General features: G+C 37.3%; 1 protein-coding gene across 1 annotated transcript in view; it reads left to right on the forward strand.

Moving 5' to 3' along the window:
- Positions 1-19230, forward strand: part of LOC109083358 (potassium voltage-gated channel subfamily H member 1-like) — a 52548-nt gene that overhangs the window by 20408 nt on the left and 12910 nt on the right. Inside the window, exons 7-9 of the mRNA XM_042712226.1 lie at positions 760-1189; positions 12946-13145; positions 13472-13724. Coding sequence (XP_042568160.1) covers positions 760-1189; positions 12946-13145; positions 13472-13724 — 883 coding nt within the window. The remainder of the gene's footprint in view (positions 1-759; positions 1190-12945; positions 13146-13471; positions 13725-19230) is intronic.

Below are 19230 nucleotides of genomic sequence, written 5' to 3' on the forward strand. Positions count from 1 at the left end.
TTGCACTTGAATTATGGGGCGTGTCTTAAACCGAACCAGTAAAAAAAAAAAAAAACTCTGCACTCAATTGGATAGACCTACAACCAATCAGAGCAACGCAGTAAGTGACGTATGTTGAGCAACGCATAGTTGTCAACAGAGTTCAATTGCACGCACGCACGCTGGAACTGGAAGAAGTAGGAAAGTAATGAGTGTAAATGATCTTTGCCGCTGTTGTAAAAAGAATTAAAGAATTCGCGGGAGTACTTACAAGCACGAATAACATTTTTGAGAGAAACACACAAAAGGTGCATGTATATACGAATAAGTTTGTCTGTTTAGGATTATATCTCGACAATAATGAAAATAAATCTTATCGCATTTGTCGGCCCTGTCTCAACTTTATTACACGGTTGCAACGCGACTTGATTAACTTTTAAAAAATGGAAAGACGACGAAAGAGACAAGGCTGAAGAAGCATGTTCATCTGAGGCTTCAGAGAAAAGAGATCGTGAGCCTACCTTCCAAGACGCCCTATCTTACGTAACCGCAGATAGCCTGTCCATCATCGATTAAAGCCCGCCCTGGCAATTTGATTGGCTCGGCCTTCTGGGAGCCGAGCATAATTACTCCTCAATGGATCGAGTCCAGACCGAACTTCCCGTCCAAAAATGTTGTGGGCGGGGTTCGGGCTGGCACCCAGGCTAGTCCTGTATTGTAAATCACTATGGATCTTCTAAATAGAAATTGTTCATTAACCACTTCTCTCCTTTCTTGCAGGGAATCAGCAGCCTCTTTAGTTCTCTGAAGGTGGTGCGTTTGTTGCGTCTCGGCCGTGTGGCCCGTAAGCTGGATCATTACATTGAATACGGTGCGGCGGTGCTGATGTTGCTGGTTTGTGTGTTCGGCCTGGCCGCCCACTGGCTGGCCTGCATCTGGTACAGCATTGGTGACTATGAGGTCATAGATGAAGCAAACAACATGGTCCGTAGGGACAGCTGGCTGTATCTTCTGGGAGAATCTGGCGGCACACCCTATCACTTCAATGCCAGTGGCACAGGAAAGTGGGAAGGGGGTCCAAGCAAAGATTCAGTCTACATCACGTCATTATACTTCACCATGACCAGCCTGACCAGTATCGGCTTTGGGAACATCGCCCCCACCACGGATGGAGAGAAGATCTTCGCCGTGGCCATGATGATGATTGGCTGTGAGTAAAATCCAGATTTCTTGAGCTCTGCATGACTGTGGATTTTAGAACACAGAAGACTAAGAGATCCATTACTGTAGGGATCATTTTCCTCAAACAGCAAACATTAGAAAAAGATTCCAGTCTGTAGGCTAACAATTATAGTTCAGAAAAAAGCCTGTAAAGATGTTGAGGGTCACTGTGTTTGTTGTAAAGCTTTGGACTGCAGGTGTGTTCTCATACTCTCAGTGGAATATCAGTTCTATATAGAGCCCTGTTGTGATCTAGATTACATTCTGTCCAGACTGTGGCCTGGAGAATAGTATGATGAATTACATAATTGCTTAGTTCTGGGAAAGCTCTACTTTCCTGCACTGGCAGAATTTAGAAATGCCTCAGAAAAGCCGTTTTCCAGATTAAATACAACTGGGCTGCATCTGTGTCATGCTGTGACTACCACAGTAAATACAAGGTCACACTTTATTTTAATGCTCCAGCATTAGGAAAAAATAATTACAAAATAATTCTAATTAACTACATGTACGGGTAACAATTTATTTGAATGGTCCCCTTTAGAAATTTGGTTGAATATTAGTAACTTTGCATCTACATGTCAGCCAGCAGTCATTAGGGTATTAACAGACTGTCTGCTTAATATCTGCTAACTTGTTGGTATTGCATCTTGTAGCGTATTCTTGAAGTAAGTACATATTTTATTTCTGGATTTTACCCACTTAAAACCTAAATGTGCTAATGCGTACAGGCACAGTTAGTACAGTTGTGTGGGGTCTCTGTGGGTTTGCCCCGTTCAAGGCTAGAGTGATGGGTGCCTGAGGGTGACGGTGATGCGGAGTGTCATATAAGTTGGGGGAGACTGACAGAAAGACAGAAGATCACAGTGTGAACCTGCTGATGCACAGGAAACACAGCAGGCACTCATTCAGTCAGTATGACAGCGCTTTAGCCACACACACGCACAGGGAGGAGATGCTATTAGATTCCAGAAAATGAAGCCTGATGAGAATTTGAAGGGGAAATTCATTTAGGCTTAATTTTCTTTATGCTAAGCTCTCTCTTTTTCTCTCTCTCTATAGATAGATTATGGAATGAAATGTAAATAAATAGCAGTGATCAGTGTTTTTCTGTGCTGCTGTGTGTAAACGATGGAACAGTCTGTCTGTAAATGGGAGCAGGGCCATTGCAAGAATGTGTCTGAATTTGCACTTTATTGGCATGACCATTGTTACAATGTATTGTCACAGCATAGTGTTTACATTAAATCTATAACTGATATAAAAATCAAACAAACATGCTTATTAATTTAAGAAGTAGAACAAATCAACATTTTAGTATTCTATATAAGGCAAAAGAGGGAGGAGTCAAAAAATCAGTGATTTGTGTATATTGCTGCTAGAAGGATACAATCTCTTTTTTCCCCTAATAAATATTGAAGTTGTGTTTTATAATTTAACATTTCGAAGAATTTTGGATGAAATTTCTTTCTAATTTCTTCATAGTTAGGGCAGCAGGTGAGGAATTGTTGCTCTATGGTTACAGTATGGACAGATGCGGCTGTCTTTGGGCAGCCAGTGCTGTCGATATCTGCCTCTCTATAGTCAGAGTATGATTGCTCAGTCTGTACCTCGTTATTTGTCTTCTTAATTTTCAATAAGTTAGATAGCTGTTGTTAGTCATGTTAGTTTGTTTTTGCAGCCTCAGAACCATCTGAATCAGGGGACTGTTTTCAGTGTTCATTTCATGGCTTTTAAGGGCTTTAAAATGGTAAAATGGAGTTGGGGTCACTCATGTTTAGGTGTTTCCAAAATTTGATGGCTCTTTCCTCAAAGCACATTAGTACAGGGTATTGGCCTAATTCTGCCCTGCATGCGTTGTTCTGTGTGTTCCTCTGTACCCTGAGGAGACTCTTACAGAACTCAGCATGCAGGGCTTCAGTCGAATTTTTGTCCCATTTTTACAATTTGTGAGTTAGGAGAGGACCCCACACTTCACTGCCATATAATGCAATAGGTTCTATGACTGATTGGAATATTTTGAGCCAGATTCTGATTGATATTTCAATTTGGATAATTTTTTTTAATGGCATAGAAAGCGCTTCTTGCTTTCTATTTCAGTTCATTTACAGCTAAATTTAGCTTACCAGCAGGACCAGATCATCTGCAAAAAGCAAGAACTTTATGCTGGAGTCATATAGTGTGAGGCTGGGTGCTGCTGATTGTTCTAGGAGTTTCACCAATTTATTAATATAAATATTGAAGAGAGTTGGTGACACTGGACAGCCCTGCCTCATACCCTGTACTGGAGTGGAGAATTCTGTTTGTTTATTTCCAAGTCTTAATTGCACATTGATTGTTTGAATACATTGTTTTTATATTATTGTATGTTTTACCTCCAATACTTCTAGATAATAATTCTAGAAGTTTTGACTTGTTCTTGGTTAATGTATTTGTCGATCAGGGTGTGAAGGGTCTGTTGTTCTATAATTTGGTAACAATCGAAGCTGACTTTTGCTTAAGACACTGTGCTCTGTGAGGAAGTGCATAGGTCTTGCGTTGATGATATTGCAGAACAGCTTCCCCAGATTACTGCTTACACAGATGCCTCTGTAATTGTTTGTGTCTGATTTGTCTCCACTCTTGAAAATGAGCGTTATGAGTCCTTTGTTCCATATGTCAGGCAAATGACCAACACTTAGAACGAAGTTGAACGGTTTCATTTTGGCCAATTTGTGATTTGTATTTTTAAGCATTTCATTTAGGATGCCATCTGGTCCACTTGCCTTTTTTTGTTGTCAGGGCCTGTATTTTATCCATCAGCTCTTTTTCTGTGATTGGGTAATCTAGTGGATTTTGGTATTCACCAGTTATGTAATCTATATGGTTTAATTTTTCGTATATCTGTTCTTGTTCCCTTTCAGTCAGTCACTTTCGACGAACTGTGAATCTCGCTAGAGAGACCAATCTACTTTGAGTGTAAACTAATCGAGCCAATGCATATTGGCATGTGATGATTGCATCCAGCTGCTGCTGATCACAGCGCGAGTATAAATAGACAGCAGATGCACTGCATACTCAGCTTTTCGCTTCGGAGCAAAGTGGGGTTATCGTTCTGCCCCTGCCAAGCCTTCGTTGAAAGAATGAGTCAGTGCACTCAAAGGAGCTTTTCTGTGTGAGTGGTACGGCACTACAGCGGGTTGGTCGACCTTCGTTGAGTGGGTGCAAACTACAGGCTGCACTACCCCCTGTAGTGTTGCAGCGGCCATCTCCACTGTGTGCTTCAGTACAACTAAAAGAGCACTCCTAAAAGAGCATTCACGGGTGAATGTCTTTTTAAAGATGGATCTTTTAAAGACGGTATTTCACCCATGTGTTTCTGGATGTAGTCGTTACCTGTCACCGGGTGATGGTCCAAAGATGGAGTTGCGGACCAAGCTCCATTATCTCAAATGGGGTGGAGTTCCGGTGCCTCTGCCGTGATCTAGTTCTCTTCCTGACAGAAGTCAGGGGAGGACTACTTCAGGCAGTAGCTCGGGCAGTTTGAGGATCACAGTGGTGGCATCCACTCCGATGAACCAACTTCCCAGGGACTGCCACTCCTCTACCACTTTGCAGCCAGTCGAGCTCTCTCAGGAATGTGCTGGGCCCTCTACAAGGAGTGTACCAGCCATATCCTTTGGGGCCCCTCCAGATGATCGAATGTCGATCGCTGCAGTTGGAGCTCTTTGGAGAGGAAGATTCGGCTGTGCTGCCACCCTCCGGATGGCTGTGCTTTCCTGGGCCACAGAGTGGGTAGGGCTCGAGTGGAAACGTCCACTGCGTCGAGGTTGGATGACTGGTTTCTCGGCTGGCCTGCTCTGGTTCTTGGTCCCTCCAGCTGATATAGGGAAGTCGTGGCCTAACGGTTAGAGTTTGACTACTAACCCTAAGGTTGTGGGTTCAAATCTCGGGCCGGCAATACCACGACTGAGGTGCCCTTGAGCAAGGCACTGAACCCCCAACTGCGCCCCAGGCACTGCAGCATAAATAGCTGCCCTGTGTGTGTGTGCGTGTGTGCGCTCGCGCACTGCTGTCTGTGCACTTTGGATGGGTTAAATGCAGAGCACGAATTCTGAGTATGGGTCATCATACTTGGCTGTATGTCACCTTACTTTTTTTATATGAAGGGTTTTACAGTGCCTACTTCATTGTACCCAAGATGGAGGCTGTCTCTCTCCATGCTTAAAGTTTATGTCGCTGCTATTTCTGCTAACCATGACCCCGTGGAAGGGAGAACGGTGGGGTAGCTTGACCTGGTCATCAGGTTTCTTAAGGGGGGCGAGAAGGTTGAATCCTCCTTGACCTCCTTCTATACCTTCTTGGGACCTGTCTCTGGTGCTCGAAGCACTAAAGCGGGTCCCATTTGAGCCTTTGCAATCAGTTGAGCTGATTCAGATTGTATGTGGACCAGACACAAAGCTTCAGGACCTCAGAACAGCCCACAGGTACGTTTTCCCAGTGTTATCCTATCTCACTGAGTGGGTAGTGCTATAACAACAGTGACTGGCCTTCTTGTTGCGAGCTTGTTGCAGAACCTGGACAGATTGTTCAGTTGTTTTTAGCTGGTTTTGGATGTACTGTTCTTTCTTCTTTCTGAGTGTATTATATATATATATATATATATATATATATATATATCATTTTTTTTTTTTTTTTTTTTTAAGCTCTTTATAATAATGAATTAACGTCAGCTCTTTTTCTTTATTCTTTTACAAAAAATATTTATGAGTTTTCTTAGTGGTTTTAAGATTTTATATTGTTGCCAAATAATTTACAGCCAGATTTACACCGAGAGAAAAGGAAGAAAATCATTTTGAGGAAGAAAAGAATAAAGGGAAAAAAACAAAAAAGCCGAGAGAAATGCCAAATACATCAAATATGAAAAAAAAATGGGGGGGAGTTTCTTTGTGGTTTTAGGTTACAGCCAAAAAAATAAAACAAAAAAGCACAAAAAAAAAAAAAAAAAAAAAAATAAAAAAAAAAAAAAAAAAAAAAAAAAAAAAAAAAAAAAAAAAAAAAAACTAAAAAAAAAAAAAAAAAAAAAAAAAAAAAAAAAAAAAAAAAGAAAAAAAAAAAAAAAAAAATAAAAAAATATCCCCCCCCCCCCCTTGCCCCAAAAAAAAAAAAAAAAAAAAAAAAAAAAAAACTTAGTGGTTTTAAGATTTGATATTGTTGCCAAATAATCAAATATTTTTTTTGTTTTCTATAGAAGTTTTTAATATGTAAAATTTTTATGGTGTTTTTTATTTGAGTTATGATTTTTTTGTGCTGTTTCGTACCCATCTGTCTTTTTTTTTTTTTTTTTTTATATTATATGGCCTACTGGGTTGTGGATGTATGTTAGTATTTTCTTTCCTTTTTAAAGACACAGTTATTTGACTGTGATCTGATAGGGGTGTTAGTGGTTTGACCGTGAATGCTTTGAAAGAATAAATCTAGATCTGTGATCATATAATCAACTGTTGAGCAACCATGAAATGAACTGTAGGTGTATCTTCCTAGAGAATCCCGTCTCACCCTGTCATTGACAAGATACAGACAGAGCTCAAGTAGAAGTTTCCAGTTTTTATTTATTTGTGAATCCGGAGAATCATGAGTTATTCCTTGAAAAATGTACAATGTTTTGTTGAAAGCTTTGTCCGAATATATAAATATCATCTCTCTCTCTCTCTCACACACACACACTACCAGGCTATGCTTCTGTCTCATGTGTATTTGTGTATTATTTATTCACAAAATACAAAATATAGATTTGTAGTAGTCTGACTTTATTCATAGACCCCTGGAGACCTTCATGAGTGTGTCAAGGTCAACGAGAATTAAATTAATTAAAACAGTAAAACTAATTATCATGATGTGTACACTTACAATCAAGATATTGGATGCTGGATGCTCATTGGAAGCTTGTAACACTTCAGTGAGAACATAGAAACCATCAAAGTGATGATTATTTCATTAACAAAGCCCTTTGAGAGTGTGTGTGGGGGGGTGTCATTAATGGTTTAGGGTTTGTTTAAATATGCACTCAAAATGTTTTAGAGCATGAAAAAGATGCAGTTCATTGATTTTTTTTTTTTTTTTTTTTTTTTTTTGTGACTTTCAGAAACAAATTTGTCTGATCAATCTGAAAGGAAAAAAAAAGAGAATGTTGTGTGCTACCAAACAATCGTAACCAATAAGGAGTTATTTGATTGTTTCATATATGACTATATAAGGAGCAAGACAAGTAATATTTCATTGTGGACAGGAATATCCAGAGGTACACTACAAAAAATAGCAAACAAGCTTCTGTACAGCAAAGTACAGTGCCTGTAATGATGTAACCAAATGAGGAACAAACTTTTGTGTCTGACTGTGGTTATATCTCTATAGAGTCTCGTACAGCTTGTCAACAGCTTGTTTTGTACGAGAGAGCATCTCATCTGTGTAGAGGCTGTTAATATTAATATTCCTACTAAAGTTCCTTGCATGATATTATGTAATGTCTTCAAAACAATTTTAAAATGCTGCAAGATTTGAAAACTGATGCTTTTGAACATTAGCATCACAGGTACAGCTTCACATGTTTGGGTTTTCTAAAGAAGTAGGTTTGGTCGGTGAAGTGCTCTGGTACAAATCCTGTGAAACTGCAGCTCAACAAAACAGCTCAAACCCAAGTAGAAGGAAGTTAAAACAGCACAGTCGTTTAGGGTTGAGTTTGGTGTAGGGGGAATGTTATTTTCCAACACTATAGAGCGTTAACCTTTTTAGCGACATTCACCATGCATTTGAATTCTGAACTGCGGCAATACAGTCCTAAAACAACATAATAAATATGCAGCAATGCATGCCTGTACTAACGTGATAAAAATGTGGTGTGTTGAATCGACCACTCACAGGACATTTCACTTTGAAATGTAAGGTACATGATATCAGGGTTGCAGAAACGCTGCCACAAGCACGAGCCTGGGTTTGCAAAAAGAGACATTAACTTTAAAGATGTTGAATCCAAACTGTGACTTAATAGTCGCATTTTGAGACCTTTTTTTGGTGTTGGGGGGGGGGGGGGGTCTGTGCAACTAAACTTTGTTAGCAGTTGCAATTGTGCTACTGCAAACCTGCAGTCTCTCATCAAAGTTTTTTTTTTTTTTTTATGCACTGCCATTTCTATTTTAAATGTGGAACATCATTTGAATTCGCTGCAGAATTCTCTCTTATACAACCCAATTGTTTCTGTGTTTTAAAGTACTTTTGATGTCTCCTGTTAAGACTTCACTGTATTGTTCATGACTCAAAATGTGCCAAAAACCCAGAGATCCTATCTGATCACAACTGAAAATGTTATGGATGGCAAATATTAGTATGAATTATTGTAAATGAAAATCGTATGTTGCTCATAACTGTCAGTTATTTATAAGTCTGCTGTAAAACAGCGAGCTGTTTATAAAATTCACAAATTATTCATTCTCTGATTTACAAAGTGATTCAACAGGTTCACTGAAAAGAATCAGCTTAAATCAAACAAAAATAAAGAATTCTCCTTAAAACCTCACATTTGTTCATAGATTCAATTTTAACAAATAACTTGGCAAATATTTAACAAATAACTAATAAATACAAACACTTTCCAAGTTCTGTGACATACAAAATAGTTGTGTTGGAGACCACAGAAATGAATGTGTAGGGCTGGAAACGTGTCATGCCTTTAAACAATATATAACACAATAATTATTTTGGGAAGGTTCTGCGTTTCCATGAAAACCACCAACCTGGGATGTTTCTGTTGTATTGGTACAGTAAATGCAAATGGAAAGGTTATCCAAAATAATCACATTGTGTTAAAATGAACAATCAGAGACTGTATAATTGCAAGGAGGTTTTCTGATTTTGCAACAGATGTATTATTAAAATATATAGTAAGTGGACGTTTGAAGTGATCTCTGTTCAACCAGAAAAATCTCAGTTCCTTTTTTTTCAGTCAAACAGATTACAGCTTTAATTTTCATCTTCTAGCCAGCTCTGGTTTTACCTCATGACTGATTTTCTTTTCCACATTGGGAAGAAAAATACAGTATGTGGTAAAACAGTCCTCATGTAGTAGAAAGTGATCATGTGTGTTTTCCAAATAAATGAGAAATAAGAAAAAAAAAGAAAAAGAATGACAACCATACATTGATTGTCAGTGTGGTGGTCCAGTGTGGTTTTAGACTTTCATCATGGACAAAAACTGTCAAAATATTCTTCACAATATAATCTTTAAGAAAGCTCCCCAATCTAATCCAATCTAATCTGAATCCCTCATGCTGAACGGATCATTCAGTGAGTTGCTGATTCAAGAACAGCTTCAGTCTGATTCGGAAATGAATCGTTTACTCTGATCTGTGAACCAGTCCAGTAGGTTCATTGGAAAGAATCAGCTTGTTCACATATTGGATATTGCTATTGGCATCTCAGAAGGGGTGGCAATTTCTTTAGTTCAAAATAACAAGGAATGATTGGCTAGGATTTATGAAATGTATTGGAGTAAAAGTATGATATTATGCTTTGGAATGTAGTGAAGTAAAAGTTTGAAAAATGAATTAATTACTATTTACCACATATTTCTGCATTTGTTCAGGCTTTTACTAATCATGATGTTCAGCTGTCCTGTGTTATAAATGAATGCTGTCATCACAGGTGTATTAGTGGGTTCTCTTTTAGACTGAATGCAGTTTACAGTCTCTGGCTGTGATGAACACTTGCTTTTGTCCCAGTGACAGGCTTTCCTCTCTGCAGTCTACATGATGAGTGATCAGTGTCCACACACTATACAAAACATTTCTAGAAATAACCACTGACAAGGTTATATGCTGTGAGGACACCAGGCAGGTGTGACTGCAGTGTAAAGCTGCGGTCACACTTTGAGCATGTGAGACACTACGGAAACAAGAATTTTACATATAATACTTCCAAAATGTAAATATATGTAATATTCTTACTGTACTGCAATACTGCAGATTTAAAGTTTGCATTATTTTAATGGAGCCAAGTCACAATAATCTTCTACTGACCACACATCTTCACATACAAATTCACCAAACTTGAACTCTGTAACACAGCAAAATTCAAATAAGCTTGTGTTTCCTGTTTCCTGTCTCCCGCAATCACATACATAAGAATGGAAGTCAGTGGAATGAAAAGTGTAGTGCCCCAGGCATTGGTCCAAAATACTGCTCCATATAAACGTAGGTTATATCAGGCATGAAATGATCAGATGAGATTGTCACATCATGCTACATTTTCAGATTCAGTTTGGACAGACAGTTTATTTGGTGGAGCATAAAGTAATAAAAATACAATGAGCATGTTATAGTAACAAAATTACTGCCATTATTGAGGATGATTCCAGGGGCCACCAATATCTGTAAAGAAAGTGCTAATTGTGAATGACTGGAATTATTTAACATACACATGACACAACTATTAAATCTGAAGTTTACAAAGCAGAAGTTGTGGCTCTGGAGGAGTGTTTTCGGAAGGGTCCATTTTAGACAAATTGTATCATCTTTTGTTATTCTAATAGGACAGCAATCCAAGCGACATGCAAGGTTATAATGGCAAGTTGTGACATTTCTTGGCAGATGTGTCTAACAAAACCCCTCAATAATAACTTAATAAAACTCATTTTGACTTTGTATTTTTACATTATGTTACACCGTGCCGCTGTCATATGTAATGGCACAGCAGTCTTTTTCACTGACAGCAATGCAAATATGCAGCTAGGCTGCATACAAAATAAAGTACAATAATATAGTGCAAAAACTTAATATCAAATACTTATATCTCTGTGTAAATCTCTACCATTGCACAGTTTAGATGCCCATAACTAGTATCAAATCAGCTATCCGCAGCCTTTAAAACTCATGGGATATTTCACTTCACCAGATGCGTATCATCTTTAACATTCTGCACACGTGGAGCTGGGATTGATTAATATCACCTCTGGTGAGCAGGGAGGCCTCAGGAGGCGACAGAGGGTGACGGGCCAGTCAAAAAGAGCTGACTGGAGAGCCAATTGCCTGAAATATAACTGATCTATATATAAAGCAGGGCTGTAATTTAGCTGATGGAGTGAGGTGAGAGGACTCAAAAATTGTGTTTGGCTGCAGTGACGATATTCAAGAATGGTGTGTCATGGCCATTAAGCCCTGTAGAGTCTGTGAGGTGTTGCAGGCTACACAGAAACAACAACAACAACAACAACAACTGAATAACTGCACTGTATTTATTGTGGTGCAATGCTGCGTAATGCTGGGTGATTCACTCTGAATGTAATTAAATTGATTTTATTTTTGTTTTTAAACCTTTTATATTAAAAGCTGCACAACTGCATTGTTTCATTTGAGAAATTGTTCACGCATGCAGACATGCTGAGGAAGTTAAGTGTTTCAGCTTCACCTGGGATAACACTTTAGAGCAGCTTCAGGACTGTGATCGATATTGTGGCCTATATGACATACTAATGGACCTGAAAGAGACATCAGCAGCTTTGGGGCATAGCAGCTGAGATCCTTAAGGTCAGAGGTTCAGTTGGTTGCAGAGCAAGCAAGTGTCCGGTTTCTTTCTCCGTCCTTGACCAGGACCTGTAGGATCACTCTACAATATTACAATATTACAACCTAAATGGATCCTCCTAGGTGGCTGATTTGAGATGTTCTCCATTAAGAGACATTCACAGATGTCACACAAGTAGTGCAAGGAAATGCACTATTGGACCCCCCCCCCCCCATCCCTCCCCGCCCCCGCCCCAGTTTCATTTTAGATATATATATATATATATACATATATATATATATATATACGGTTTATATTGTATACATTATTTAATAGGTTGTAGTTTTATAGGTTAATTTATGAAATGAAATTAAGTGCAATTACCCGAACTTTAGAGTGTTTTGTACCCACTTAAGTATAGCACTTCAGTACATCATTATAAATAATTAAATATAAATAAATAAATTTAATTCTATTGTCTTTGAAAAATGTTTAAAGTGTTACTGCTTTTGCCTGCTACTGACAAGTATTTATGGTCTAAAACTAAAATTTACTTTATTGTCATTTCTTTGAAACATGTATATGACCTACTGTTTGAATTTGAAGTTACACATTGATGAAGTTGCGATTTATACATTTAAAATATAATAATTGTAAATGTACTGTAATAACAGTTAACACTCTACGGTTAAAATTATAATCAAATATTTTACCTGTGCTTGATTATAATTTTAACTGAAGTGTGTTACATAACATAACAATAATCTATTTTATGTATTATGTTTAATAAAATGTACTAAAATTAGATATACTAGATGTTTAAATGTACTGAACTGCAACATCACATCATTCTAATTGTGTAATTACAAATACATTTAAATACATCACATACAGTCAAATACATCACATACAGTTTCAACAGAAATGACATTAAACTTTAATTTTCCAAAATGCTTGTCAGTATTCAGCATATTTCAAAGACAACTGAAGTAATTATGAAATTACATAAAAAAGGATAACTTAACTTCTCTGAAGTTCATTTAACATGAAATTAAAATATGACACATTTTCATTTAATAGCAATTTACATTCAGTTAAATTTCATTCAGTTCACACTTATATTCTTAAAGTGCAGTATTTCAGTAAGTGCTCCATTTAAAAGTATTCTGGAGTGTACTTTAGCTCAAGAAGTTTTGTGTATCTTTCTTTTAGCTCTCCTTTATGCCACCATCTTTGGTAACGTAACCACCATCTTCCAGCAAATGTACGCCAACACCAACCGCTACCACGAGATGTTAAACAGCGTGAGAGACTTCCTGAAGCTATACCAGGTTCCCAAGGGCCTCAGCGAGAGGGTCATGGACTATATCGTCTCTACATGGTCCATGTCCAGAGGAATTGACACAGATAAGGTAAATGGAACAGAGTGCACTTGCAGTCTTGCAGACTGAAGATCCCCATCTTTATCCAGGGAGCTTATTTTCTTCCTTCATGATAAAGGTCATTTGTTCTGTCTTTGCCATAACATCCGTAGCATTTGTGAATAATGACCATCTAATGTTTAAGATCACAGCCTAACATATGTGTTACGTAAGCTTTCTCAAAATCTCATAAATTAATAGTGAAAGGCCTGGAGAACCTCCAGTTTTTGCTTTAGCATGATGCTGATAAGCTTTAGATCATGTGAGATCACAAAGCATAATATCTGTATTTGATTGTTTTTAAAATTGCTCTGCAGGTGTTGCAAATTTGCCCCAAAGACATGCGAGCAGACATCTGCGTTCACCTCAACAGGAAGGTGTTCAAAGAGCATCCGGCTTTCCGACTAGCCAGCGACGGGTGTTTGAGAGCACTTGCCGTGGAGTTTCAAACCATCCACTGCGCCCCGGGCGACCTCATCTACCACGCAGGGGAAAGCGTGGACAGCCTTTGCTTCGTGGTGTCAGGGTCTTTGGAGGTCATCCAGGATGATGAAGTTGTTGCTATTTTGGGTAAGTGTATTTCTAGCAATGCTCTGAGGTCTACTACTTGACTAGAGCAAATCATGAAAATATAATTATTATGAATATTTAGTCCATCAGTCAGTCTAATTGTTTAAATTTTTTTTCTTTTGTAAGTTTAAGTTTTTAAAATGTGTTAAATTTAAGTGCAAAAAATGTGTTCAGCACATCTGATAACGCAGTATATAAAAATTCTGCTGTCTCACTGACTGGTTCACCTACTGTATAATAGGTTCTGAATGATTCTTTAATGATAATGGTTCTGGCTAAAATGCCTTTTAAAGATTTTGGCAGCAAAATTATTCCAATAAATGATTATTTTATGCTGGATTTACTCTGCAAGGTTTAATGCACAGAGCCTTTATTTTGCAGTAGTGGACAAAGTAAACCTAATAAAATAATACTCCACGAATAGTATAAGTACTGACTTCAATTACAAAGTATGGTGTTCATTTACAAAAATCAATACTAAAATTTGGCATTAGTAACTTTTTGTGCCATCAGTTTCACATTCAAGGTGTGACGTTATCCCAATTCTTGGCTCATTTTGACGGGATCATTGGAGAGAGACTCAAGAAGAGCAGCAGTCAGATCAGTTTGATTCACGGATGAATCGTTTAGTGCGATTTGTAAGCAAATTCATTGAAAAGAATCAGCATGTTTATGAATCAGACATCATTCTTGCATTTCAGAAAGAGTAGTGGTTATTTTATTCAAAATAACAAGTAAAAATGTTTAAAAAGTTGAGCGAAAAGTAAGATATTATGCTTCGTAATAAGTGAAGCTAAAAGTAAAAGTTTCCAAAAAAAAAAACTTTGAAAACAGATTTAAATAAATAGATTCATTTGGTGTTGTCTACTTGTTTGATGCACATTTCTACCTGATTTAACCATAAAAAATAGTTCTGTTGGTATAAATGAATGTATTTAGGTTAATTATGTTAATAAATTATGTTGTGTATGTTAAATGTTGCTACTTTTATACTATTTTTCTATGTAAAATAAACAACCAAACAGATATTTAAGGTAACACTTCATTTTAAGGTGTCCTTGTTACACGTTACATGTACTTACTATTATAATAACAATTAATTATGCATAATTACATGAAAGTAACCCTAAGCCAACCCTAAATCCTAATCCTAACCATATAGTAAGTACATGCAGTTAATTAATATTACTCAGTACTTATATGTAATAACTGTAACAAGGACACCTTAAAATAAAGTGTAACCATATTTAATATTAATAACTTTTGCTTATATAGCTTGCATGTCACCATTTTCAGATAAGAGTATTTAGTTGTAGGTCAGACCACAAAAAGATTTGGGACCCTTTACATTACACTTTACAGATCTTTAAATGTCAAATGCATATTGGAATTAGAACATAATTTAACAGTGGCCCAAATCAGTGCTAAAAATTAAATGTGTTTTGCACATGCATGCAATAAGATCCAGTTAAAATACCAATTATTACATCAAAACTCTTATGCATCAATAACCAGTCAGCATTTACAAAGATCTAAGTCTCTTGAGCCATTATACAACATAGCAACACAATTGCATTTCTGTTTGTTTTGAGTTGGACATGATGGAAGTATTTACCGGCCCAGCTGATTCTGTCAGTTCAGTCATGCACAACGATACAGTGGAAGCTATCAAAAAGCTCATTCTAAAAACTAAACAATGCAATGCAATTTTTCGATTACATGTGCACAAGACATGCACACACTGAATAAACTGTCAGATTACCAGTAGGTGTGAACATGCAAAATGAAATTGGGGTAATGGGCAAAAATCTATGTGTGATGGGTTTTGCTTAAACAGATTCAGATGAAATCCTGATAATAGGACATGTTTACATATGTGACTATGTGAATAATGCTGCTGTTTTAGCACAATGTTTTTGTCTATGTTAACAGAAGAACAAAGACGTTCAAGAACCGTTTACAGAACCAAACGTCTTTAATATCATTCAGTTCCAAGATTTACCTCAATGAGAATCATTTTTTAAAATCATATTTCAGTATCTGTGTAAAAGTCCTTTTCAAATAAGGTTAAAATTTCCGTTGTTGGTTCCACAATAGGAATCAAATGTAATGTGTGTGATTTTCCTGGAATACCAAATCACAAGTTGTAATATGTGCACTTTTTCAATTAATCTTTGAATATAAAAAGCATTTTGCCTTAGTAGTAGAAGTACTAGCTCCGAAGTCTGGCTGTATGTTCCTTTTTTGGCAGTGTGTTAAGTAATGGCACACCTCACCTCAATAAGGAACGATTTGAATAATCATTCAATCCATGCAGAAGGGTTAATACTTGGGGTTAGGAACATGTTTAACCCTCCTTTTGCATTGGGATAGTTTTGATGAAAAGTGATACTGAAAAAAAAAAAAAAATTTGGTAGCACTTTTCTTTTTTTTACAGTCCGTGAAAGTGAAAAAAAAAGTGAAAGTGACGTGACATGTGGCCAAGTATGGTGACCCATACCCGGAATTAGTGCTCTGCATTTATCCCTTCCTAAGTGCACACTCACAGCAGTGAACACACACCCAGAACAGTGAATGTAATTACCGTGTAATTACCATATTACATTTACCTCTATTTTATTAATTAAATAACCTCAAACCTCTATCCTTTTTCAAATTTAAGCTCTTTGGTCTTTGAACTTTTGCTCTACACCACCTTGAGCTGTAGTTCATTTGAAATAGTTTATTTGTTATGTCAGTTACATTTTTTATTTTATTTTTTTTCTGTTTATAATTTCATTGCACGTGCATATTCATGTCAGGTCATAAACATGTGATGTGTATTTTCATAGCAATTTCCAAATTTTCATCACCGTACTAAAAACAGCTGACTTTTTTAACACTTTATTTTACAGTAGGTGCATATACAGTGTGCTTACACAAAAAAAGTACTGGTAGTACAAGGTAACTACATGGGTTAAGGTTAGGTTTAGGGGTAGGTTCAGGGTTAGAACCTAGCTATTGACAGTTATTGTAATTACTATAATAAGAACATATTATGTACATGTGGAACAGGACTGTAAAATAAAGTGCTACTACGGATTTAGTGGAAAAGTATTAAGTTATCACTGTTTTATAAGCTCACATTCCTCTGGGTCAAAACTGACCCGGGTAAGGCAAAAGGTGAATGTGTTAGAATGATTAAACAACATTAAGCATGAGAAATAGTAATAATGATCCTTTTCTTACCAAACAGCACTAATAAGCTTATAGTGCCATGAGGACCTCTCTGGATTTGCCTTCTCAACAGACACAGCAGAAACAGATCTGGTGTCCAGTGGCGGTCAAGTATTATGCTGAGATAAATATTTGCATTGCAACCCGTGCAGGGCGGCAGGTCTCTAGCGGAGTGTGTCATTTTACTGGAAGTGTAAATCTGTCATGGCAGTTTTATAAACAGAGTAGAGTCATCCGTGGAGAGATCTGCTCTAGCGTGAAACCTACTGTGAATTGTTCTATTAAAGGAATGTGAAATTTACATGAAAACACATTTGAAGTCTTGTCAAAAAGCCATCCAGTTTTGGAATAGTAGATTAAAAAAAGAAAGATATTTGAACAATTCACATCTCTTTTGTTGTGCTTTTCAGTGGTTCAACACATCATCCCAGCAGCCATATAGACATGTGACATCTTCGTAATAAGATATCAAAGCAGCTAAAAATACTCCTTTTGTTCAGAAAAACTGATTTCAATGTCCATTAATATCTGTCAATGGTGTATTACATGTCAAATCAAGTCACCTTTATTTATATAGTGTTTTAAACAAAAAAGATTGCATCAAAGCAACTGAACAACATTAATTAGGAAAACAGTGTGTCAATAATGCAAAATGACAGTTAAAGGCAGTTCATAATTGAATTCAGTGATGTCATCATACAGCTCAGTTCAGTTTAAATAGTATCTGTGCAATAATTTGCAATCAAGTCAATGATATCGCTGTAAAGGAAGTGTCCCCAACTAAGCAAGCCAGAGGCGACAGCGGCAAGGAACCAAAACTCCATCAGTGACAGAATGGAGAAAAAACCTTGGGGAGAAACCAGGCTCAGTTGGGGGGCCAGTTCTCCTCTGACCAGACGAAACCAGCAGTTCAATTCCAGGCTGCAGCAAAGTCAGATTGTGCAGAAGAATCATCTGTTTCCTGTGGTCTTGTCCCGGTGGTCGTCTGAGACAAGGTCTTTACAGGGGATCTGTCTCTGGGGGTCTAGTCCTGGTCTCCGCTGTCTTTCAGGGCTGTAGAGGTCCTTTCTAGGTGCTGATCCACCATCTGGTCTGGATACGTACTGGATCCGGGGTGACTGCAGTGACCCTCTGACTTGGAAACAGACTGGATCTGGTGGCTACGGTGACCTCGGAATAAGAGAGAAACAGACTAATATGAGCGTAGATGCCATTCTTCTAATGATGTAGCAAGTACATGGGGTGTTATGGGAAGTGTTCCCGGTTCCGGTTTACCTAATTAATGCAGCCTAAAAATCCTTTAACGGATTTGGATATTATAAGCGTATTAGTGTGTTATGTGTAAGCCAGGTTAAAGAGATGGGTCTTTAATCTAGATTTAAACTGCAAGAGTGTGTCTGCCTCCCGAACAATGTTAGGTAGGTTATTCCAGAGTTTGGGCGCTAAATAGGAAAAGGATCTGCCGCCCGCAGTTGATTTTGATATTCTAGGTATTATCAAATTGCCAGAGTTTTGAGAACGAAGCGGACGTGGAGGACTATAATGTAACAAGAGCTCGTTCAAATACTGAGGTGCTAAACCATTCAGGGCTTTATAAGTAATAAGCAAGATTTTAAAATCTATACGATGTTTGATAGGGAGCCAGTGCAGTGTTGACATGTCATCACACAGACCATTTTAAATTATGAAATTGGTGGAAATGTTCTACACAAGCAATGTGACTTGACTTAATAACAGATTTGTTACATTATAAACAATGAATCTGTCAGTTTGGGATTTATCTTGTGTCTGGTCTACTCATTTTATTTAAATGATCTTCTTTCTAAATATATCTATATGCAGTTGTAGCATTAGATTTCACTATTTTGTAAATATCCCATACAGTTACTATACCCATGTAAAATAAGCAATGAAATTTACTAATTTGACCATTGCTCAAGTGAAGCATAGCACATTTGATTAAAGGGACAGTTCACCCAAAAATAAAAATTCTGTCATCATTTACCCAGCCTGATGTTGCATTTTTTTCTTCAGCAAAACACAGAAAAAACTTCCTGTTTACTTTACAGTTTGCAGTGGTCCAAACAGCTCCGTAAGTCCATAATGGAGCAGTTCATAAAACATTTAACATGAAAAGCGTTTAAAAAGGTTTAATGTACTAAAACACTGACATTGGAGGACCAAGTTCAGTACACACCATATTATTAAAGCATATAGTATTTACAGAAAAGCAGAATCGCCCAGAATATAAACCTAATGTGCTAAATTGCATGTTAAGCATTTCTCCCCC

The sequence above is a fragment of the Cyprinus carpio genome, chromosome A22, assembly GCF_018340385.1.
Source record: "Cyprinus carpio isolate SPL01 chromosome A22, ASM1834038v1, whole genome shotgun sequence".
NCBI classification, from domain to species: domain Eukaryota; kingdom Metazoa; phylum Chordata; class Actinopteri; order Cypriniformes; family Cyprinidae; genus Cyprinus; species Cyprinus carpio.